General features: G+C 42.2%; 1 protein-coding gene across 1 annotated transcript in view; it reads left to right on the top strand.

Annotated features, from left to right (window-relative positions):
• cnc (NFE2 like bZIP transcription factor cap-n-collar) overlaps positions 1 to 24587 on the top strand; it is a 194316-nt gene that overhangs the window by 61166 nt on the left and 108563 nt on the right. Inside the window, exon 3 of the mRNA XM_019044966.2 lies at positions 12648 to 12792. Within this exon, the coding sequence (XP_018900511.2) occupies positions 12648 to 12792 (145 nt within the window). The remainder of the gene's footprint in view (positions 1 to 12647; positions 12793 to 24587) is intronic.

Raw genomic sequence — 24587 nt, 5'->3', positions numbered from 1 at the left:
CGTACATTTTGATAGAGCTAATAGAGATTGCGTGAGCCTGTTTAATGAGATTCGCATTCAATTTCGCCACCTAGGCAACAAACGCACCGCAGAGCTGGAATAGTTACCCATATGAGAAACACGAATGGTTCTATCTATATTTCTAAATCTTTTTTGTATTTCCGCCGAGAGAAAACCACGCAGTATGCGGTTCCGTACACATTATTTTTACCTCCATGTGCTCTCCACAATTCAATCACCATTTATCGGTAAAACTGTGTCAGACAAATGGGGATAAAAACCCCTAAAAGTTACCGGGATTTCCCGACAATCGGTGCTTATTTCAAATACCTGGTAATTACGTTCTGTCCCCTCCAATTTTACCGCACCCCCGTTTTTCCGCACAACTCCCTCCGGGAACAGAAACTGCACGGATTTGGGGGGAGGGGGGCTCTGCGCTCTCTCGCCTTGACTGTGCTACTTGGTAGGAGCCGTGATTCCGCACAGCAGCGTTGTTAATTTTACTGCCGAATCATCCTCAATCGCACATGAAATGGGCGGATTTTCCGTTGATCTGACAGCGTTGACCGTTGACGCTCTTGCTGTTGCTGCACCGTGGGCCGTGACGCATTTCCAGGCGCATCGAGAGTCGCGGCTTGTGGTTCCAGGTGAGCGTCGCGTCGCGTCGCGGGCGTCCCGACGCGCAGCATTGACGTCTCTGGATCGGGGGGGGGGGGAGGGTAGGGGGGGGGGTAATTTATTGGACCGTGGGACAACGGGAGTGCGGCGACCGCCATGCCCGGTCATGTCGCTGCAATGTCGCAACCGTGTCGTCTTTCCATGTTGCCACTTCTTTATTTATTTTATTTTATTTGACACAGCTCTTACATGAGGGCCGATTGGCTAGGGTACATGTCATGAATGGAGTTAAGCAGATAAATTCTGTTTTTTAATCTAATTAATGTAATAATACTGTTGGACTTGGAAACTACGGGTGCAATACAACAGCTTTCGCGTTCCCGAAGACAGTAGTAACTGTAAAGATAAGTTTTGAGAAAATTGATTTGTTAGCCGTATATGTATACATACGGGGTAGTTGTAAGCGCCGAATTCCGACTTCGACTGTATAAATAGCGCCTTATTTATTTCATGTTGCGATAAGCTGAGATGGAAAATTTCATGATAGGTAAGAGTCTGAGATTTCACGATGAAATATCATGAAATTATTCCCGTCTAATTTCATTTAATTAAAATTTCACGTTATTTGTCATGAAAAGAGGGATATCGGCGGTAAGGGCTACCTTTGGGTCCAATTTGAATTTAGGGACCCATGTTTAGGTCAGTATTAAACAAGGAACTAGACAGAAAATGACCCAATCATGATGCATTCCGTGAAATATTGACCTTTAATGAACCAAAAATCGTTGAGTTGAGGAAATTCAACTAGGGTATACGGGCCCCAAAACGGCCCTTATCGATACCCCTCCTTTCATTAACCTTTTGAAACTTTACGTGAAATTTTACGTAATGTCTGACGTGCAATTTCATCAGTGATCTTAGACGGTAAGACTGCAGTAAGTTCTATCCTCTAAATACTCAGGTGTGGACTTACTGCTGTTTTTTCTCGAATGAAATTTTTGCACACTCATCGCCTTCCTTTTCGCTCATTGTGGACCTTCTTTCTAAGAACTATTTGAAGAGTTCCTTTGTTTTTTTTTTTTGAGGTATTTATTTCACCCACGAGTGTGTTCTAAAGGATAACCGTACGGTGCATTTGTAATGATGCAACACTCAGCCCGAATTTCGGTTGCATTCGGAAGTAAAATGAGAAATACAGCAAAAGGCATATGTCACGGTCAGTTTTTCGGAACAATATCTCTAGAGGCCAAAAAGTGGACGAGAATAATCTCTCCTTCCCACAAGCTTCGTTTCAATATCAATTTATTCCCGGATATCAAAAAAATATCCATTCTCGGAGGAGCAAAACATTTGGACTACATTTTGCAATTATAATTTTAAGCCCATCCGTAAAAATCCCCCTGTGCAAGTGTGCAAAGGGAAACTAATGATACGTACGTTGTTTCAAAACTGAGCCAGATATTGTAGTTCCAAATTGCAGAACACAGTCCATTTATCGTTGGAAAAATTTGAGTCTGTACCTCGTGAGTTTGGAGAAGGAAAATTTCAAAAACTCCACCATGTCCTAACGAGTAACATCGATGAGGAAGCAAGGGCCGTAGTTTATGAAGTCTAACCGCTCTGGTGGTCTATTATACCTTTCGATACGATTTCATCTCGATATTTTTTTATAATCTGCCGTCGCTAACTGCAAGAGAGATCCATCTGCATTGATGAGTTTGAAGAATATCGTATCCCCACTTCGATTCTCGTAAGTGATACGTGCTTTTTCCAGACCCAGGGGTGTAAATAGATCACTTCTGTTGGATGGCGTTCAATTAACGCTCTAGAAAGAGACAATCGCACAATCAAAGCGTCTAAATTTCGTCGCTCCACCAACATAAGGGCGTATCTTGATCTTCTCATGAGCCCTCGAAAGCATGTAGTCCAATGGATAATAGGGCTCATTCGAAAATAGAGATACGCTGTTACGTTAGAGAGGCGACGATTTGCACCCATCCTACCGTGGCTGCGGCAGCTACAGAGAAAGTACTTTCTTCCATCTTGGCTAAATCCCCAATGCGCAATGCAGCGATTGTAAGACTTTCTTTTTTAGGAAGAATCCACGCCCGGAAATATTCAAAGAGACCTTCTTTTGACTGTTTCGAAGTAATAATAGATGCGAGGCGTCGGTCAATACGTTATTCAAGGGAATTCTTATGGTCAGTAGCGTATACTAAGTACGCCATTATCTCAGGTTTATATGATGTACAGGTTTATAACACCGAGAAAAAATTCTGTTCGAATCAAAGAGGCTTCTGTTGACCATCAAGTATTACCCATATGCACAGAAGACTTTCAGTCGTTACAAAAGCGTTCTTTGTTAATCAACTGTAATTCCTACGGAATAACTGTATGGTTTCGAATTTTTTGTTCGAAACAACTGGAATTCTTTTGCGGGGAAAATTCAATGAAAATTTATTTATTTACGAATGAATATATTTTCCAGTGAAGTCTCCTGTAAATACTACCAACTTTGTATAATAAAAAGCATTATTTTCTTTTCAAAGCATCGTGCCTGCACCGTGGAAAGATTGAGTCAACCGGAAAATCAGCGCGCCCGTAAAACAAACTCAAAATATCGGGTTTATAGTATTTGTCAAAATTTGAAAAAAGAGAAAGAAGAAGAAGAAAATCTGTCAAGGCCCTCAATATTTCATTTGTTAGTATGCAATAACAGATACAGAAGAAAGTAGATAATTCAGGCAGTCACAGATTCTAATTTTAGTCGTGGTGAAAGTAACTCTTGATTTTTCTCCGATATTCTCTGTTTCCAAGAGTAGATTTTGTGATGAAAATGTGGGACCTCCTCATACTTTTTCCCAAAAGCTCTTGGAAAAAACCTGATTTTACCGCGTGGAATTCAAAAGGAAAATATTGATTTATTTTATCTCTCTGCTCTCACGCTGAGTCCATGTGATGTGAACCACCTATAACACACATTTAACGTTAAAAATTTTAGAGAATATCAATAATTAAACTCGTCCGTCCCTTTCAAAACTAGGCCTTTCACGTGTTGAATTTGTAACTAATATTAAATCTTTAAAATGGCGGCAAGAGCTCGTCATTTTATCGATGGAGTGTCCGGTTTTAAATCATCATTTTTCCTTCTAGCCGTGGATTAAGGAATTTCTCGGTAATAATCCTAAAATAATTAAGAGCAGTTGAGAATTATTAAATTTTGAAGGTTAGTATACTTTGATGTAGAATTTCACTTCAAAGTTTTACGAAATAACTATGACGTGGATCTTGTCTACTAGAAATTTTCATGATCTGGGAAGCCACTAGTGCAGTGTGCGCGCTCTCGAAATGCCTCGTTAAATGCTCATCAATTTCCCTTGACTTTTCTTCGGATGATCGTCAAGTCGGAACTTATTATTGATGACATTTGATGACCATCGATGACCTCTACCGAAGGAACATTTCAATAGGACTCTAATAGTCCGACGAGGCCTTGGAAGATTTGTCTCTGGTCGCACGTGTTTCCAGTTCCATCAAACAACAACAGGATGTTCGTGATCAACGTAATGCTCAAAGAAGTTTGGTTTGTTCACCAGCAAATCTTCAACAGTTTAATACGAATTTTCCCCCTTTTTGTCCCGAAACTTTGAGTTGAGGCCATCCTTGATCAAATGTTCCGTAAGGCGTGCAAATGCGACTTAAATAGTGCTTTTTCACCTGGCATTTGTAGAATTATGATTAATTTAAACACCCTGAAAAATGAGGGCGAATTCATAATTTACTATCAGAAAAATTCACCTCAGAGCTTAATCTCTGGTCAGTAGTAAATAAAGAGCTAGGTTTCCCAAACTTAACAGCCTTTTAAGCCTTCCAGCAGGCCTTTTTACCGAAGATGTTTACTTGAGCATACCTGATGTGTACCTTGAAATGCTGTCATCATTTTTTTGGAATTGTTAAAGGCTCTTTGCGATAAATGATGCAGAATCATCCGCTGTAAGCCGTGGCATATCTATCCCATCTCATTCTCAGCCCCCTTCCTTATGCCACATTTAGCTGGAGGGATGGACTCGATCGATGCGAATCTCACGAAGAATTCGATCGACATGCATCGATCGAAAGATTGATTCATGGATTCGTCGATTGACGTACGGGTTTGTCGATCGATTCACGAGTTGGTCGATCGATTCACGTTTTTATTTTTCGGTCGATTGATGTCGATCGAATCCACACCCTCTCATTTAGCCTGACTCCGCCACATATCATCCAAACTAGTTTGATAAAACGGAACAATTACCAAACGAGTTGGATCAAATCAAGAGTGGATCAAACAATAGCGAAGTGGGCGTGGATCCCATACTCGACCGCGGCTCACGTGAACGATCGACAAGGCGCAGGACGCGGAAAGATCCTGGCGTCTAAATCTCGCCACGAAAAACCACGCAAGTCCCCGCGCCTTGCACGTGTTCATAAGTGATTTCAGTTTCAAAGACCGGATGATTAATGGTGGACCAATTATGCGGGCGCTCGATACACGCCACGATAACCGAATCAGTCGATGTCGAAACCACACATGTCAGACGTACAACGACCCTTGGAACGCTGGTATTTTTATGTAGCTCGAGGCTCATCAGATACTGGGAGACATGTGCGGTTTTGACATTTACTGGCTCGGCTATTAAACTTATTAACCATGTTGGCCGTGGGTCGCTTCGATAGCATCGCCGACGGGTATCGATAAAACGGCCTATCAGCTCCGCGCGGGGCCCGAGTCGCTCCTCCTACACCCCTGCGCGGCTGTGTCCAGGGAGAAGGCCGTATAAGCCTATGGGCGTTGCCAAATTTCATTTCAGAAAATATGAATTTTGGGGAAAACTTGGGAATACTTCCGAAATTATTCGCTATTTGAATGTGAGTATCTAAAATTTAATTTTGTTTAAAAAAAAATTACGGGAATGTTCTAAAAAGTCTACCGGAGAAAAAAATTTGAATATTTTTCCTCAGTTAAAATAATTTAATAGGAAGAAACGTGGCAACGTTCAAAATTTCACATGGCGCTTTTTCTCAGCTTGGCAGTATACATGCCTTATGGTTCCCGCTCTGTCAGTTGGATGTTGGACAGACGCACCTATGCGTGCGCTGGAATTCGGTTTTATGTTAACTTTTCGAACTTCCATATGAACGCCCATCCAGAGGAACGTGAGACCGCTGGGATGCGGCTCTGCGATTCCGGTTTTGGTCGTCACCAGTGGCAGATCCAGAGCGAGTCGAAAGGGGGGCCCTTTGTGATGTCGAGGGTCTGGAGACACCCCCCCCCCCCCTATCCAGAGGAAGGAGGGTTCGTGAAGCCTCCCCGGGAATTTTTTTTTAAAAAATAGGCCCTCCCAGATTGAATTTTAGCATTACAATTTGTGCATTACTTGAATGGTGAAAATTGACGAATAATACCTCTTTCAGCGTAATTTTATTTTATTATATGTATGGACCAAGTAGTTGTTGCTACATTGTTGAGTAACCTTTGGATCGGTAAACTTTGCAGGGCCGGATAAAGGGGGTGGCCACATGGGCCGCGGCCCATGGCGGAAAATCTATAGGAGGCGGCAAATTTTGCAATTTTTTTAAATGTAGGTATAAAAAAAAAATCGGTTGTAGAAAAAGAAAATTAGAAACGAGAGAAGGCGACAAAATCTACCATTTCCTGAGAGTATAATAATTTCTAATTTTGTCGTCTTTCAGAGATACAGGAGACAGCCTTTAAGTATTCAAGTTAATAGAGAAACCAAATAGTTAAAACATGCAATTTGGCCCGGAACGGCGCGAATCAGAGAGAAATGATGACGAGAACTTGAGATGAAAAGGAGAAGCCCTCGGCGCGGCGAACGGCATGTGACACATATTAGCGCCTACAAGACTGCACGAATACTTCACGCATTGCATCAAACAGAGTGCGATCATTGCGGTCAGCGTAAAACGGATAGCGCCTACAAGACTGCGTGAATACTTCACGCTTAGCGCCAAACATGGAAGGCCTTGTCCACACAGAGATAGGTTTACGAAACTTAACTTTCGCACTAAGTTCCATGAACTTTTGCTAGTAGTGTTGACAGGGCTTTCGCAAAAAATGTGTCCAACACGAGTAAACTCGTCTTATGCAGCCCTCCCCCGCTGGCACGTTCACTTGATGGTTTTTATTGATGTTTCAAAACTAATGAGAAGGGGGCGGCAAAATACAGGCGGCCCATGGGCGGCAAGTAGGTAAATCCGGCCCTGAAACTTTGGTTACATATCTCCGTCTGGAAACCATTTTAGTAAATTTTTAAGATCACTTTTTTCTCTCTCCCTCGTTCCCCCTTTCCCCCTTTTTCCTTCTTTCTGTTTTCCTTCTCTCTTTTTTCTTTCTCTCTTTTTTCCTTTTCATGTCCGCACTTGAAAAGCTTGGCAGAGTGTGCTGGATGCAGTGCCTTAATAGTTAAAGTTAAAGTAAACATAGTTATATGACCAACAAGTTCCTCGAGTGTCATCATCAGACGAAAAGTAGCGGCGACCTTCAAACTTAACTTCAGAGCTTCTCGTGTGTTAAAACTACTTCAAATATTCGGAAATTTCCACGTTTCCTACGATGAAAAACCCTGACGTTTAAAAAATATCGTTGGCAGAGGCCGAGAGTCTTGCTTCGTGCGTGACCGCCACATCTGGAATTAGGCTGTCTCCGAGCTGTGGGCCTGGTTAAATTAATTGAGCATCGCATCGCGACCACTGGGCAGTGGGCATGGACCAATGGGCTATTCAGCCACCGGTCATCACGTCCTGACCCCCTCCTCCCCCTTCCTCGATTAAATTGACCACGATTTCCCGCGTGGCCTCTGTTTGACCAAGCGCAGAACTTGTCGTCTTTGTCGTTCCTGTGCCGCGCCACGATTCTCCTCTTCTTGCTAGGCGAGAACGCCGTATGACAGGCGAGGCGTGAATGATCAAATATCTATGTTTTCCCATTTGAAGCTATGGTAAAAAATCGATTTTTAAGGTGTTTGTTGCGAACACCGTGTTAATCGATCCTTTTCCGTTGATTTAAATGACAGATCAAGAATTGTCTGATGAATGTCGGAGTGAGTTCTTCACCAAGCGAATGGACCACTAGACAAGGTACGAATTTCAGCATTCTGATACATGTTTCTCAACCAAAATTTCACGTAGAACACGATACGCACAACGAAAATTACCAAAATCAACTCCTGACGAAGATATTTAATGATTCTTGATGCGTGAATTCAAACCACCCGCTCATGAAAACTCAATGCTCTACGTGATTCACATCGCGCGCTAAATGTTTATCATGACAGTCTCTGCGATGTAAAAATCTTCAACTTCAATCTTGACACTTTGGCTCAGCTATAGCAGATTACCAATAGTTTGAACAACACATGGTGGAAAATGAACATTGCTCGATTGAGAAGCTTGCTGTAACCGTTGTAGTGCGCGATTTGACTCACGTAGAGCTTTGAGTTTCTTGTGAGCGGGCAGTTCAAATTTCTCGTACCCAATGTGAAATAAAAACGTTAATATCTTCGTTAGAAGTTGATTTCGGTAATTTTCGTAGTGTGAATTGTGTTCAACGTGAAATTCTGGTTAAGAAACATGTATCAGATTGCTTAAATTCTTACCTTGTCTAATGGTCCATTGTTGCAAAGTTGACTGCATTTTGCAATTATGAACTCCAATAATTTCTGAATCATCTGTAAAAACGCTAATGTTTATAGAGAAAGTAATGGCATATCGACGGTGTAAGTCGGCAATCTCATAACTCTTTTGCGGTGTCTGAAAATCTCCGTCTCTATGTTATTTGTTTAAAGGAGAACAAATTGACGTCATTCCTTGAAGTTTTTGCAGAATTTTCTTCGCAGAGCAAAGAAAAATCATGGCAGTTTGAACGAATTTCCGTTGAGTATAGTCTTCCGTTTAACAAATAAAGTATGATAGGAAGTCTGCGACGTTGCAAACCGAGTTTATGTGATCGCCGACTTACACCGTCGATATACGTTGTTTCTAGATCGAGCTAAAATTTGTAGCTCTCAGTTACAAAATATTGTCCCACCAGTTCCGAATTACCTAAATCAATTGGACTGCATTTTGCGATTTGGAACTACAACTTTTGGCTCATTTTAGAAACAACATATGGACCATTATTATCCTTAGGTAGATACGTGCTTTTTTCTACGAGTCAGATGTAGTAGTCCGTAATTGTAAAATGTAGCCCAATTGCTTGACTCGTTGGTCATGCGTCATCATTCGGTAAGTCTATGAGCGTTGACTTCCGAAAGGAACTTTTACATATATAAGGAAATAGCAGTGCGGGGTGTCTAAAATATATTGTCCGTGATTGGTTCGCTCCGCGTAGATGTTGATAGACTTCCTCGTAGGACGGCGGCGATTGGACGCGATGCGCCGGTGCATCCGGTTGGGCGGCCCGGTGCGGCTCGGCGCTGGAGATTGGCTAATTTGTTTGTCATCCGAGTCATCGTCATCGTTTTCATGTTCCTGCGACTGCGAAGTGCCAAGTGCGACCGTAGACCGGAGCGGCGAGTAAGCGGGTGATTAACGAACCCGACAGCCAATGACTGACAAGAGGATATTGAGCACACATAACTGTTAATTATACCATTTCTCCCGCGTTGCCGATGTAGCCCTGTCCTCCACCCGTTGGGGGCTGTTAGAGACATCATTCGTATGACATCCGTGAAATAAGTGTATGGCTTAAGAGCGAAACCGTGTATCTTCATCGCGGTGTTTCGAAATCTCTACTCCTGTTTTTTATTTTTTGCGGAAAGAAAGAAGTCAATAAATCATCGGGGGGGGGGGGGGGACGAGTCTGCGAATAGAGAAGAAAAATCAAGTAAGTTTTCAACAGATTAAGTTGACTAGTTTCCGGAAGAAAGAATGAAGTATCTCGGAAAAAAAGAGGTAGGGGTTATAACTCAACTTGGGTATTTCCAATCAATGGAGAATTTGCAAGGGTCTGAAATTTGATGAATTTCCTGTTTAAGTGGAATCCTCTGAGTGAACTGAACACGAAGATACCCTTGATTCATAAATTGAGCAATTATTAGAGGAGATATGACAAAATAACCGATTCTGCTAAAATACATGCGTTTAAATGGGAAATGCCGCCAGATGACGTCACAAGGCGGCGCATTTTCTCACTTTTAAATCAATTTTTCTCCAATTTCCCATGTCAGAAAAAAATTATGAAAAATGTTGCGAACTCAGCTCATTAGGCACTTTCAGATGAAGCAATAAAAAAATTGCGTGCAAATTCTCCATTGCGATATTACCCCCAATAAATTAGGTTACGAATTCAAATTTTGCGGTACGACAACAACTTGAATTGCGGCAGTACCACAATTTTAGGGGATTACCCTTAACAATTTCATGTGATAACACCGAAGTCTGCAACATCGTAAACGGACACTGGGTTTTGCTTTTTGGTTTTATCGTAGGATGGCATGTTCTTGAAAAGTCACGGAATTTTGTCCAACTCTGAAAAGTTAAATGATTTTGCCGTAAAGCTTCATCCTGCTTCTCCTCTAGCCGAAACACTGGTTTTTTTTTTTCAATCAAGAGGCTGCGTGAATACATTTCGCAGGGAAGAAGGTGTTCGAGCCTGGTGTTTAGGACCGGGAATAACCGGGATTCATCAGGGAATGAAACATTTTAGGGCAAAATCAGGGATTGTGTGCAAGAAACCGGGAATCGTTTCTTCTACCGCTTGGAGCTTTTTCGTTTTCAAATTTGGCGGAAATATTTAGTGCCTATTTTTAGTTTCGGTTCCGTCATAACATCTGAGCCGCCACTATTGGACCTCTTACATGGCGTATTTGAATATTAAAATTATGATTATGATAGAGAAGCTTTCATTGACCAAATATAAACATCAGGAACGCTTTCAGAATTAAACATCTAAATGTTTGCCTTAGAATCGGCTGAAAGATTAATAAAATTCTATATTCATTAAGAACTCTGGAGATTGTGGTTCTTCTGCAGAAAATCCCGGGAGATGGAAGAAAACTTCGGTTTCTCATCAGGGCATGAGCTCTTGAGAACAAGGGAAATCAAGGAACAAGCATAGCCAAGAACTCTACACTGAATAAAAAGTTTCTGACTTAAAAGACGCACCGTCCGTTCCGAGCTCGGAGGCCAAAAGTTCCGGGTGCTGGAGCCGTAGCTTCGACTGTTGCGGGTGCGGCACCCGGAATTTTTGGCTTCTGAGCCCGGAAAGCGGACGGTATGTCTATATACCCCGTAAGGACGGTTTCCATGGCCGGATTTTTTTCAGTGTAGACACCATGTGTTCAAGGAACAACTATGAATACGAGTACGACCATAACTCAGTCTATTTTCTCGCCCGAACTGGCGATAGCCCTAATTGTGAGTACGGATACGCGTTGATTCTGCACCGATCCGATAGCTACAACAATGCTCCGGAATCGAACGGAACCCATTTCTCTCGACTACCTCCTAGTTCTTGAGGACGACGGCGGATGCTATCCCGCGCGCGTTACGGCGATTCCACGCGCATCGTCCATATTTCACGCTTCATCGTAACCCGCGACGCTGGGAAATTTCGTCGCTCCTTCGGCGTAATAGCATACCTCGATCCCTGCAGGAGCCCTAGAAAGCATGCATTTATATGTAGAAAAAGGATCATGTGGAAGTTGGGATACGCCCTTATGTCAGAGGGGCTACGATTTCTCCCCGACAACCCGCGTTCCTCGTCTATATATTTACATTCACATAACACCACGCTTTTTGCTCGGATTCCTCTCGTCGCGCGAAAATTAGTTGCCGGATCTCAGTCATCGCATCCATGTAGCGGTCAGGGTGCGATGGATCACCCCGTAGATTTTTTTCAAGATTCCCGCATAATTCACTGGAAAAAAAACACATTGGGTCTAGAGTCCAGACTCTTAAAAACATCGACAAGAAAAAATACTCTTGATTCAGTCGGATTTTTGCTTAAATCAAGAACCAAGCCTCTTAATTTGAGCGGATTTCCTTTTGATTCAAGCAAAATTCCGATTGAATCAAGAGTATTTTTTCTTGTCAATGTCTTCAAGAGTCTGGACTCTAGATGCAATGTGTTTTTTTTTCCAGTGTTTCTAGGCCTCATTCAGGGTTGGCACAGTCAGAAAATACCGGGAAAATCGGGAAATGTCAGGGAATTTTAAAAATTCAGGGAAAACCTGAAGTGTCATCAGGGAAAATGGCGAAAATGTCAGGGAAAAATCGCCAGATCACCTTCATTCGCTTTCACGAGTGGGTTTGACGTTTCGAACAACAGATTTTGCCTGAAAACTATTTGTATCGATTTCCATTTAAAAATTTGGCATTTTGTTCAAATGTCAGGGAATTTCACCAAAATGGGTCAAGGAATCTGGGAAATGTCAGGGAATTTAATTTTCCAAATTCTGTAGCAACCCAGCTCATTTTCGATCAGAACCCTGCTATATCCTTCAGAGCCTCTTTTGAATTTACACACTCCTGTTTATCGCGAGGGCAGGGTCTTCGACGGTCTAGAAAATCTGGAAAATCAGGGAATTTATATAGCGACATGGAAAAGTCAAAGATAGTCAAGCAATTCATTGGAAAAATCCGGAAATTTTGCCAGTATTTTGTCGGCTCAGTAATTTAAACTGGTGCCTATCACCTGAACTGTAGCATAGTTTCTCCCAAAAAATTATCACAGTAGAAAATTAGATGTGGAAAAGATTGGAAATTCAGGTTGAGGTCAAATTTTAAATGGAATTTTTTAATTCAATGAATTCTCATTATTATCACGTTTGTTCATTTAAAACCGTAAAATATAGAGACTAAAAAATGTCGAGGGATTAAGATTCAAAAGAAAAAGGTCGGCATTGACGTTGGTGCACCGCGTTTTATTTTATTGAGGTAAAGTGAGTTTTTTTTAGCCCTTTTCTTTTAAATTTATCTATCTATCTATGTATTCAAAATTATGATTTTATTTGGTCTTCTTTCAGGTGGATTTTGCTGAGTGCGACGAGTCATTTAAAAGTGAAAGCTTTTGCGACGAGAAAGATGAGCTCTGCTGGTCAAAGGCGGGCTCCACAGCATCCGTGGACTCAGGCTACAATTGGCTTTTGGACTCGGACTTTGGAGAAAACAGTAAGTCCACCCAGTTTATTTACAAGTTTATTGCCGCACAGATTTTTTTGTTTAGTGTTTCCGGCAAAAAAGGTAAATGTCGGAATCACACGCTGAATGTGTAAGTCATCGGATTCATTCCTGAATTTTGCGCGACAGCAACGATTCTCAGCGACCATCGGACAAAATCTGGATGAAAATAACTCGAATTTGCAAAATGTTCAACCGTTCAGCGATGTCTGTTGACCTCTATATGTAGCTGTCAAATTCAGCGTGTGATTCCGGCAAAGAAGAAAAGTTGGAGCTATCCTCTTGGTTGAAGCGGGTGGTTGCAATGGACAAAGAATAATTAAAGAAATAGACCTCACTAACGACAACTTACGAGGGACCCTTTAGTTAGTCCATCATTTTCCTATTTTATCGATAGCATCCTCCCATTTTAACCAACAGGATCGCGTAATTTTCTCTTCGTCCTGTTTGACTTCAGCTTTGTCGTCCAATTTTAATAATCGGCCCACTGAAGGCGAATTAACATCGGAACACGGAACGTCCCGTTCTCGGAACCGAACTTTCCTCTCTCGAACGTCCTCCACTGTGCGGCCTCCGCTTGAACACGGCCGCAAGGGCCGCTGCACCGAATTGATTAAGATTTCAATTCATCAATCGTAAGTCACGACACACATTCAAATGAATCGACAGAGATTACATTTTCATTATTCCCGCTCCGGGGGAAGTTGACAGCTCGCGCAGGGACGGACCATTACTCATAGAGCCCGCCCCCCTCCCTCTCCCCCTCCCTTCGGAGCTCCCCAATCCCTCCCCGCGACGATCCATTTCATCTGCCGTTGTCGTATATATCCGTGCGTATATATATTTTTTTTTTTTATCATAAATACTCGATATAAAGATACGAAGGCTCCCTTTGTGCTTTGATTACTCCTAAATAAAAGCGAGCTTTTCTGGCGAGGGGTCCCTTTCGTCTCTCTCTTTTCGATTAGGCACTTCTCCTCTCTTTGGCGTTTATCTCGTTCGTCTTTGCTCCATTAATCACGCGGCTATCGTCGTATATATACATATATATACGTTAAGTCCCCCCCTCTACGGACGAAACTCTTCCATTTTGTTTCGCTCCCCTCGTTGCAGGGCTTAAACCCTCTTCCCGCATCGCCGCTCCCCTCGGTGCATCAGTTTATCCCTTAATTTATCCCTTTCATCTCCCGTTTCTGCGTGAGCCCTGGAGAGCGTGGAGTTGGGCCGTGAAGAGGGCTTATGTTAGAATCTATCCTGCGCGGGGTTGGGTATTTATCCGCTGTCGATACCCCGGATTTCCTTTCTTCCGTTTTTCTTTCTCGTGTTCCGCCATCCGCTGCCGGCTCTTAATTAACGCGTGCGTGTGTTTCTCTCTTCGGACGCACGAGATCGGTTTCCGGAGAATCATCTGGTCTCGCGCGAGGCGGATCAACCTGGCGGGAGGCAGAACCGGAAATGAATTTTTTCGTCTTCGAAGCGGATAGCAAGAAGTTTTTTCTTCTTTTTCTTTTCCTCTTTTCCTGTTCTTTTTCTTTTTACTTTTTTCATTTTCCTATCCTTTTTCTTCTTTCTCTTTTCCTTTTTTCCTGTTCTTTTTCTTCTTTTCTTTCTCTTTTTTCTCTTTCTTTTTTCTTTTTTCTTCTTTTTCTTCTTCTTCTTTTTTCTTCCTTTTTCCCCCTTCTTTTTCCCCCTTCTTTTTTCCCCTTCTTTTCCCCCCTTCTAATCTGTTATCAGTATACTAAAACATCAAGGCGGAAGATTTTCAATGGCTTTAAAAAAAAAACAAAACTTTATAGTGACGTCTGGGACCATTTCCTAGTCAAATGAACGCGTATCTCCGTTCCCAGGTCGTAAAATTCACTCAAAATTCGTTTTTTTAGAAGAATGTGACTGGGCAATACTCGTCTAAAATTTTACTGAAAATTCTTTGCTAGTTTAGCGTCCACATGAAGGTCCGAAGAGGTAACGTAAGTTCTCCGTAGCGCGTTCCTACGTGAATTGACAAAATACCGCCGAAATGCATTTCTGGGTCTCGTTTTTGGTTGACTTTAGTCGAGTTTTTACTATAAGCTCCAAAACATGTGACGTAGGGTCGCTATAAAGTTCATAAGTTCGCTATCAGGGAAAATTCAGTTAAAAGTCAGGGAATTTGGAACTTGCGGAAGAGTAGAAACTCTAACTTGGCCTGTGATAGGAAGGAAAGCCAAGGAAACTTTGAAATTTTGAAGGAGAGGATACGTAAAAAAGCTAAAAATAGGACACCAACTTAGTGCGAAACAAATTTTTGCAATAAAACAAAGAGACGTTTTCTCGGTAAAAGGGCGTATGAGACGCTAGATGCTGCTAAGATTGTACTGAACGTAGTTCTGTAACCGTATAAGTAACTTTTCCGACAGTTCTGCTATGAATTTTTCGGTGAATCCGCTCGGAGTTTTTCCTCGCAGTTGTAAGGAAGTAAGTCAACTAGGAATGAATTTCATCTATCGCTAACACAACAAAAAATTGCACAATCTTAGCAGCATTGTAATCCTCATACGCCATTTTACCGACAAAGTCCTCAATTGTTTCGGAGAACGTTTATTTGGTTAGAAGACAGATACAATTTTGGTTTAGATTTAATTCTTGGATCTAATTTTTTGGATTTTCATTACATGGAACATATTTTGATTAAAGATCGATTTTACATGCATTCACTCTTCTGTTTTTAACAATTTAAAAAAAAAAAAAAAAAAAAAAAAAAAAAAAAAAAAAAAAAAAAAAAAAACCCACAGCGCACTCAGGAAATCATCGAAATGTTTCGCGTAATTTGAACTTTAGAAGAAGATACTTTTGATTCTTCTAGATGATTCATCCACGATAGATTTTCTTACCAACTTCGAGAATATTGGCTGTATGCCGATTATCGCATTGTAACCTTCATCGGAGTTACATCAAAAACAGCCAATGATGGGTAAATCCTATGACAATGAGTTATTGTTCGGGTTTGCCAAATTTATACAGATCTTTTCTGAGGTGCCAATGAGGAGAGGAAATATAGGCATGGCAAATGAAAACACTGCTTCAGTCACTCCAACGATCTCTTGAAGGACTATGTCAGGCAGTAACTTTCCCTATTAGCGCTATAATGCTACGATATTTTTAAACCATAGAATAAGAGCATCTGCAATTTCCTGTACGCAAAGTTAAATTTTGAGAAAGGAGATAAAGTTATTTATCTCTCAGAAATTTGGCGTGTTGAAGTATTTTTGAAAAAATGCAATCACTCGTACCACAAAAAAACTTCTTCAAACCCAAACAATCGACTCTGTAATCGACGCTGTAAATGTTGTAATCCTGCCCTTTCTGTGTATTTTCTCTGCTTTTTCTGCCGAATTAAACTATCTGCGTTTCCTTGTCGGTTAAATACTTTTAATTTTGTTTCTCACACCAATTAAAATTAATAGAATAAAACCCAACAAATCCACCCTGAGTGGATCAACTCTGTCCTATACCCCAACATTCAAATAACCTGGTCAGTATTCTCTTAGAATTTTAGTGCCCGTAAAGTTCGCCTTCAACTCTAAGGATGCAATTTGAGCGGCTCAGGAGTTGGAATAGTTGTACCACGCATTTTTGTTTAACGTGATATCTACAAGACAAGTGTCTTTCATCAAAACCGTCGTGTTTTTAATCAAACTTCCAGTAACTTTTACTCGATTCTCCCATCAGAAAAATATTTTGATATTGACATTGAGATAAGTTGCAGTAAGGAATGACCCCAAAATGGGCCGAGATTAACAGAAGCGCACTAAGTCCGAACGGAGAAATACAGAGCTCCTAAGGAAGGCTCCATGTGACGACTGTTTTCGACTGTCTTCGAGGTCAAAATAACTCTTCTCGACTAAGAACTTTTAACGGGAGAAAATTCATAACTAGGTGCATCCAGAACTACCCCCCAACTCATTTTTCTCCAAAATGCGTCTCGGTGAGTTTCTATCAAACTCGCCCCAAATACAGAACGATAACACAAAAAGTAGCTCTTATTTTCTCTTCATTTTTGGTTCGTCGGTTTTGCTCCTAGTTCAGGGTTGCTACAGTCAGGGAATACTGGGAAAATCGGGAAATGTCAGGGAATTTTAAATAGTCAGGGAAAACCTGGAAATGTCAAGGAAAATGAGGAAAATGTCAGGGAAAATGAGGAAAATGTCAGGGAAAATGAGGAAAATGTCAGGGAAAAATTGATAAGCACCTTTATTTGATTTCTAGAATGGGTTTGAGGTTTCGAACAACGAATACTGCCAAAAAAATGTCTAATTATGTTTTTTTGACCATCTAGCATATCTTCAATTGTCAGGGAATTTCGCCAAAATGTGTCAGGGAAATCAGGGAAATGTCAGGTAATTTCATTTTCTAGATTTGGTGGCAATCCTGCTTGCATCCAAAGCTCATTTTTTTTTTTGGAAATGTGTCGCGGTGCAACCTTCTGTTAAACTCGGTCCGAATGCAGATCGAAAACAAAGTGAACAGCTCTGTTCAGCACTGCATTTTTGGTTCGTCGGTATTTACCTTCCCACATAGTTTCCGATCAATCATACCCCATAACACGCACCACGTCGGAGCCGCCGTCGCCACGGAAAGTGGAGACTGCGAACGGGCCGAAAGTAGCTCGGGGTTTCGAAATTCGGGATCGGAACCCCCCCCCCCCTCCCCTTCGGCCGCCCCCGGGCCCAGGTGAGCGCAAGGCGGCAATCATTTTCCGATCCGAGGCCCCCCAAGGGAGCAGGGGCTCCAGGTCCCACGAGCGAAATAACCGATCGGAATCGAATTATTCGAATAATCCGACGCGTTCACGCATTGTGTATTCGTGTATTTATTTTAGTCGCGCTGTATTTTGACTAATGGTCGCTTGTCATAACAAGTTATGATTGATAACGTCGGAATTTTTATCGATGCTTCACCCTCGGCTGCGCTCGGCTCGGCCCGCCTTTGAATCGGGATCCAGTTGCCGGCCACGTTGCCGTCTTTCCGGAAAATCCCCGGTTTTTCACGAACGAAAAGGGGAAGCAGAGGCAATATATTTCAGAGGCCTCGCGCGTTAGCAGTTGTAGACATGGACTAAAGTTTGCAATTAGGAACTACTATTTCTGGCTCATTTTAAAAACAACCTATGTGTGTGCAGTTATTTTCAGTGGTGTGGCGTTCCTTGCGATATCGTTTGATGTGCCTTTTAAACTTCTAAAAGAGGATCGCAAGCAATGTGTTTGCAACGAACATCGTAATTATCGATTCTCTACCATAGCTTCAAATGGGGAAATATCGATAATCGATCATTCACGCCTCGCCACTGATTCGTTTCTTAATGCTGATACATATCAGGGTTGCCACAGTCAGGGAATACCGGGAAATGTCAGGGGAAATGACGAAAATATCAGGAAATAATTGATAAGCACCTTCATTTGTTTTCTAGAATGGGTTTGACGTTTCGAACTACGAATGCCGAAAACTATTTCTAATTATGTCTTTTTAACCACCGCTAGATGGATATCTTCAATTGTTAGGGGATTTCACTAAAATGTATCAGGGAAATCAGGGAAATGTCAGGGAATTTCATTTTCTAGATTTCGCTCTTGTGAAATGTAGGTGCTTTTATGCGTGAGCCAGAAATTGTAGTTCCCTCTTGCAAAACGATGACCAAATGTAATCAAGGGAGGCGAAACTTACATGCGGAAATCAAAGCAACATTAAAATCAATAATTCTGTTAAAACAGTTGAATTTGTCTTTGGAGGGTCAAATACGAGACTTATAATTCCGATGAAAAAGCCGTAAGTTCACGAAAATTGACGTTATTTCAGACGAAACATAAAGGGCATTATTCCGCCCGGATGCTTTGTACTTGTATTTAGTGAAATGGTTGCAATGGTGGTTTTTAATTATTCAAACGATTTTTGAAAGTCTTTCGGATGATCGGTGGCAATTTGACGCGGAACGAAGGCTTCGTTCAAGAAAGTTTTCCGCTCAGACGCTACTCAAAATTTCATTTTCGCTTCACGGCTGTCGTTGGTAACAGGGCAGAATGAGTGAAAAATGTGTGTGGAATAACGTCCTTTTTACCGTGAACGATCACATTTTGATTAATTTTTTTTCAGTTCACGACATGGTGTCTAGGGCCGGGAATAACCGGCATTCATCAGGAAATGAAAACTTTCAGGAAGAATCAGGAAATAATCAGAGAATCTGTTCCAAAAAGAGAGAATCTTTTCTCCAACCAATATAGCAAATTCGTTTTCAAAATTTGCGGAAATTTTAAGCATCTCTTGTTGCCAAAGTTTATGTTATCGCACCTGAGCCGCCTTTATTGACCTCTTAGTGACGTATTTGAATCTTCAAATCATTCCATTGACCAGATAATATGAAGATCAGGAGCGCTTTTGGAATTTACTTTGAATGTGCGCTAAAAATTCGGCTGAAGAGATGAAAATTATTTGATAGCTTTCTCAAGAAAATCTGGAGGACTTTGGGAAAAAACTTTGATTTCCCATTAGAGAATGAGATTCTAAAAATCAGGGGAAAATCAGGGAATGAGCATGGTGTTGAATTCTAGACACCCTGGTTCACGATAATCCCTGTTGAAAAAAGTTTTGAATGGAGCACATTTTGCATGGAGGAGCTATTTATTTTGGTTCATGTGAGAAAGTACCTTTCTGCATAGGAAAACTAATGGCTCATTTCTAAAACGAGCCAGAAATGGTGTAGTTCATCATCGCAAAATTTAGTACATTCTACGCTGCAATTCGACAACATGGCTGAGAGGCAGCATCTTGAAGCTCCGTCTCCAGCCGAAAGTTAAGCGCCTTGATTGTTTCTCCTCTCGGTCTCTCGGGGGTTGTTTCCTGCCCACCCCTTCCCCGCGGACCCGCGAGGGGGTTCTGCTTAGTTTAGCCGGAAAAATCGCGGCGGGAAATTGACCGGAACCCCCGAAGTCGCCGAAAAGATGGCTCCGACACTCCGACAGTGATTCGCTCGGGCTGGGAGGGTGGATGCGAAACCACCCCGATTGCGTAGGATTAAAATCAGGGCTCTGCGTTGAAATTCTCTCTCTTGCTCTTATTCCTGTTTCTCCTCTATTTTGTAAGTGAAATCTGTCTTATGCTTGATTCTTCTTCTGTCCTTCGTCCTTTCGGGACTCGTGACGCCTTGGGAAGTCCTTCAAACATTGGCGGATCCAGGGAAGGGGCGTAGCCTCCCCCCCTTCCTTCGTCCGAATAAAAGAGGAAGAAAAAGAGAAGGAAGGAATATAGGAAAGTGGAAGGAAAGACGCTTACATGTGGTAATTTTATTCATGACGAAATTGACTCAAACTGCCAGTGCCTCCATCCCATGTCCGTCAAAAGTTCCGGGATTCGTTTTAGAGTTTTCTAAAGTTCCGAGAAAGTTCCAGACAATGCTAAAGATCCGGAACATTTCGGGAATTTCAAAAGTTCCGTGGAAAATTCAGGAAAATCTCGAAAGTTCCGAAATTCGGTACTAGTTCCGGGAATTGGGAGTACTGCAAACTGCATATCAGATGCTTCAAAATTTCAAAAACTTTCTGGGGATAAATTTGTCTATCGATTTGTCCATCGATCTCAACAACCAACCCGCTGAACCACAGAAATAATTTTCTTTCAACGACGCGTCCGAGTCTTTCTCATCGCAACAAGCGTCAACACCGAACGGCCCGGAATTGGAGCGACACTAACGCAAAATCATCGTCATCGGAGTCGAAACTCCCCCCCCCCTCTCGCCCTCGCAGGAAAAAAATAGGAAAAACCCCAGACTTGGGGGTCGGGGGAGGGGCAGCTCGTGAAAAAAAAAAAATTCCCAAGATCCGAGAAAAATCCGAGGAAAAGACCGCGAGCGTGGGAGGGGCTCCGTAGGAGCCCGGGGGCGGGTGAGGGGTGCTCATTGAAGAATGACACCGAGGGCCCCCCCTAGGGGAGCCGGGGGGGGGGGGGCTCGCGAGGCGGGCCGCCGAGCGCCATTCCTGGCGGCCGACCACAATGGATGCCCCGTTCGGATCTGGCCGGGAAGAAGCGCGTTCTTCCGGGGGTTTTCGGCGGGACTTGCGAGGTTTCAGCCTGAAACGGGACTCGGGGCCGGTAACGGTACACGAGGAGCCGACGGAGAGCGGGTCTCGCTCCGTGCTTTCGGCTTTGGATCGAGCCGGCCGTGATGACACTGCCGCGGGTCGCCGCGCCGGTCGCTCCCAGTTGGAGTCACAGGATCCTCCAGGACCCCGGGGTTGGTAAAATTTTTCAAATTTCTTCTGCATCCACAGAGAAGAATTATGTTATGCACTGAGAATACTTCTGAAGTAATATTCTGTGAAAAAACCCTGATTTTGAACTGTTTCCAACCTGAAGGTACGGAAATTTCAGCCAATCTTCCAACAAGAATAACAGTAGAAAAATGCCGCTGCCAATTTTTAGATTCCCAAATCGAACCAAGATGACCAAGAATGTTCATAAGTGAAGAACGTCTTTCTCCCAAAATTAGTATAAGTTGAGTCAATCGCGTGTTTCACAAACAACGAGACCTATCAATAATATTGTGTCAGTAAATAATTCTGGACTCCTTGAGTTCATAGGTTGACTGCCCCTTTGGATCCCAAAAGCTCCATGATCTAACCTCTACAATTACCGAAGTACCCACCTTCCGCCATAGAGGTACTCTGGTCCCTTCTTGCACTGAAAAAAAAAAACTTATTACTTACTTACTTAGTACTTACTGGCTGTATAGCCATACTGCTCGCGTTCCAGCCTCAGAGGCGGAAAGTTCCGGGTGTAGCACGAAGGCACGGCTCCGTCACCCAGAACTTTCGGCCTCAGAGCACGGAACGGATGGTATGTCTGTACAGCCCCAGCCCGTATTTTGTTTTTCAGTGTGCACGAATTTTTCCCACTGGACATCCAAATCATAAACTCTCTCGTATTCGGCGATTATTCTTCATTTTTTTTTCATCTTCTTCGTCGCTCTTTTTCTCTTATTTTTTCCTTCCTTTTTTTCTGCCCGGGTTTTTTTTTCTTCTCGCGTCTTGATTCATTTGGCCGGCAGTAGCCGATGGCCCGGGTTCCGTGGGTCGAGCCGATCCGGAAATCCGACTCGGCGATTGGCGATTCCGCTCGGTGGCGGCGGCGGCGGCGGCGCGAGAAAATCCGAAACGTGGATAAGAAATCGAAGACGGAGACGCGAAGAAAGTCGAAAAGACGATGACAAGTTAATTCGACGGATAAACCACAATAGGAGAACTTAGCGGAGGACAAGGAATCCGACTCGCTCCGAGCCTCCGTGCCGTTGCCGAGGACTCGCTCCGCTGATCTCGTGAGAAAGGTCTCCGATCCGGGTAAATCTCCTCTTGATACACGGAGAAAGAAGAAAAAATCGGTTCTTACGGCCCGTAAATTTTCGGTTCGAGAAACCGAAGTCTTCGGTGGCTGCGGAGACCCCGTTCGCAGGTTGTCAACTGGTCCGCAAAGTCCGGAAAAAGTACTGATTTTTTAGAGGCGGTCCGGAAGTACACTGGAAAAAAAACACATCAGATCTAGAGTCCAGACTCTTGAAAACATTGACAAGAAAAAGGACTCTTGATTCAATCAGATCTAAGCTTAAATCAAAAGAAAATCCGCTCAAATTAAGAGGCTTGGTTCTTGATTTAAGCAAAAATCCGATTGAATCAAGAGTATTTTTTCTTGTCAATGTTTTTAAGAGTCTGGACTCTAGTCCAATGTGTTGTTTTTTCCAGTGTACTGATTTTTTAGATGCGGTTCGGAAGTACTTAAAAAGTCCGGAAATGAGTAGGTTAAGTCATTTTTCTATATCCTGTCATTCGAAAGTAGTATTTTAGGGACCGAACTGGAGAATTTGTCCAACAAATTTGCATTGTTTCATCTGAGAGTGCTTAATGAGCCGCCTTGTTACGTCATCTGGCGGAATTTTACATTTTAGCACATGTATTTTGGCAGATTAGGTTATTGAGTCATAGTTCCTCCAATAATATCGTTAAACGTAGTTATCAAGGATATGTTCGTGCTCAGTTCTCTTATCAGTTTCATTTTAAACGTGAAATTTACAAAATTTCAGACACTTGCCAATTCGCCATTCTGGAGTTAGGGGAAAGCAACGAAAAGTCATGGAAATGAAGAAATTATGGAAATATGAGGAAGATTCCTTTAAAAATGCTTGTATCTCCAGAAATTATCAATTAATCGATTGTCTATAGAGTCGTTACTGAATGAGCAGTGGAGGAACCTTAACGAAACTTATTGATGAAGCTTAGATTATTATTTTCAAATCTTCTATGAGTCTCGGCAGATGAAAGGCGCGCTTAAGAAAGGACCACAAATCAAACCTCGAATTTTGGTGTTTCGGAGGAATGTGAAAGTTTTTAGCTAACCCCTGCGTCCTGCCGGGACTCCCTGTCCGTCCGAGGATTTCGATTTCCTGCAAATCATCATCCAATCATTAATACCTATCTCCCCGCTTTTTGATGCAATCGTTCCCATCCATCCACCAGTTTCGTTTTTGCGAGTCGAAAGAGGCTGCATTAACAAAAAGAATATTTTGACCCTCGGAATCTTCATCTAAAATTGAGCCTTTCCGCCGTGCGCCTTTGCCTAGTCCAATTAAGTGCGGCGAAAATAAAGTGCTAAAATGCAGCGTTGACTTGTTATGAACGTCGATCTTTCTAATGTTTCATTTTGGAGCTCTGCATGGCTGAGACCCTGATTTATCAGACAATGGCGTGATTGAAGGATGCACTGAGTCCCCTCCTCTCATGATCTGAAATTTTTCTCCAAAAACTGTTGAAAGGACGAACCCTGTTTGCTAATGCGACTTGTTGCGTTGCGTAGACGGTCTTCTTTGCAAGTCTTATAGTACGATTTTGACTGCATGGGTCCCAGTAGATAGATTCCTGTTGGGTTTCATATGTCAGGAGACAGTCTAATTCCCTATCCAAAATTTAAAAAAACCGCTTTATGAAACACATTAAACACGCTTTATTCCTACATTAAATTCATCCAAGAATCTAAAATATCAAAATTTCAAGTCGAAAGGTGCCTTTACGGAGTCTTAGGGGGGTAAATTTGTTTTCTACCTTGTAAGATCGTGTAAGACCCCTTAAAATCCCTCTCCAACTTAAAATTTCCCTAGTTTTGAGGCTGTGCGTAAATCCAGCGCTAATAATGTTGACTGAAAGCCATTTTTATAAGTTTTGCTCCCAAATTGTTGCCAAAATTAAGAACAAACTATTAGCTGTCCAATCTTTAGCCATCCATCGCTCTGGCAGGGAAACTGTATTTCATTTGTATTTATCTCCCGAAAATTGTCTTTTAATTCACGCAACCTATTTCTCCCTTCATCCTCGCCCTTCATTTATACACTAAACGATGAATCAATGACTTACTAAGGTTGTTCTTATTATTGAGTAATGACGCACCTTGACTAAAAAAACTCCAACATCTCGTCTTTCGACCCGTGCGTTCACCGCAATTGGTTGGTATTATTGAGTAGCACTGAAAAAAAAATCCCGGTGTATTTACTAAGAAAAGGGTAAAATTACCAAGAATTCAGGGTTCTATTTTATCCCAATTTTTTCTTGGTAAAATTACCATTTATGGAATTGGTAATTTATCGAATTGGTAATTTTACCGAGAAATCTCGGTAAAATTATTGAACTTTCTCGGTGATTTTACGGGACCTTGGTAAAAACGGCAATATTTTTTATCGACTGTGGTAGAATTATCGAGATAAAATGGCAAAGTTACCG

Source organism: Bemisia tabaci, chromosome 2 (genome assembly GCF_918797505.1).
Source record: "Bemisia tabaci chromosome 2, PGI_BMITA_v3".
Lineage (NCBI taxonomy): Eukaryota > Metazoa > Arthropoda > Insecta > Hemiptera > Aleyrodidae > Bemisia > Bemisia tabaci.
The sequence above is the reverse complement of the archived record's forward strand: the minus strand, read 5'-3'. Positions and strand labels throughout refer to the sequence as shown.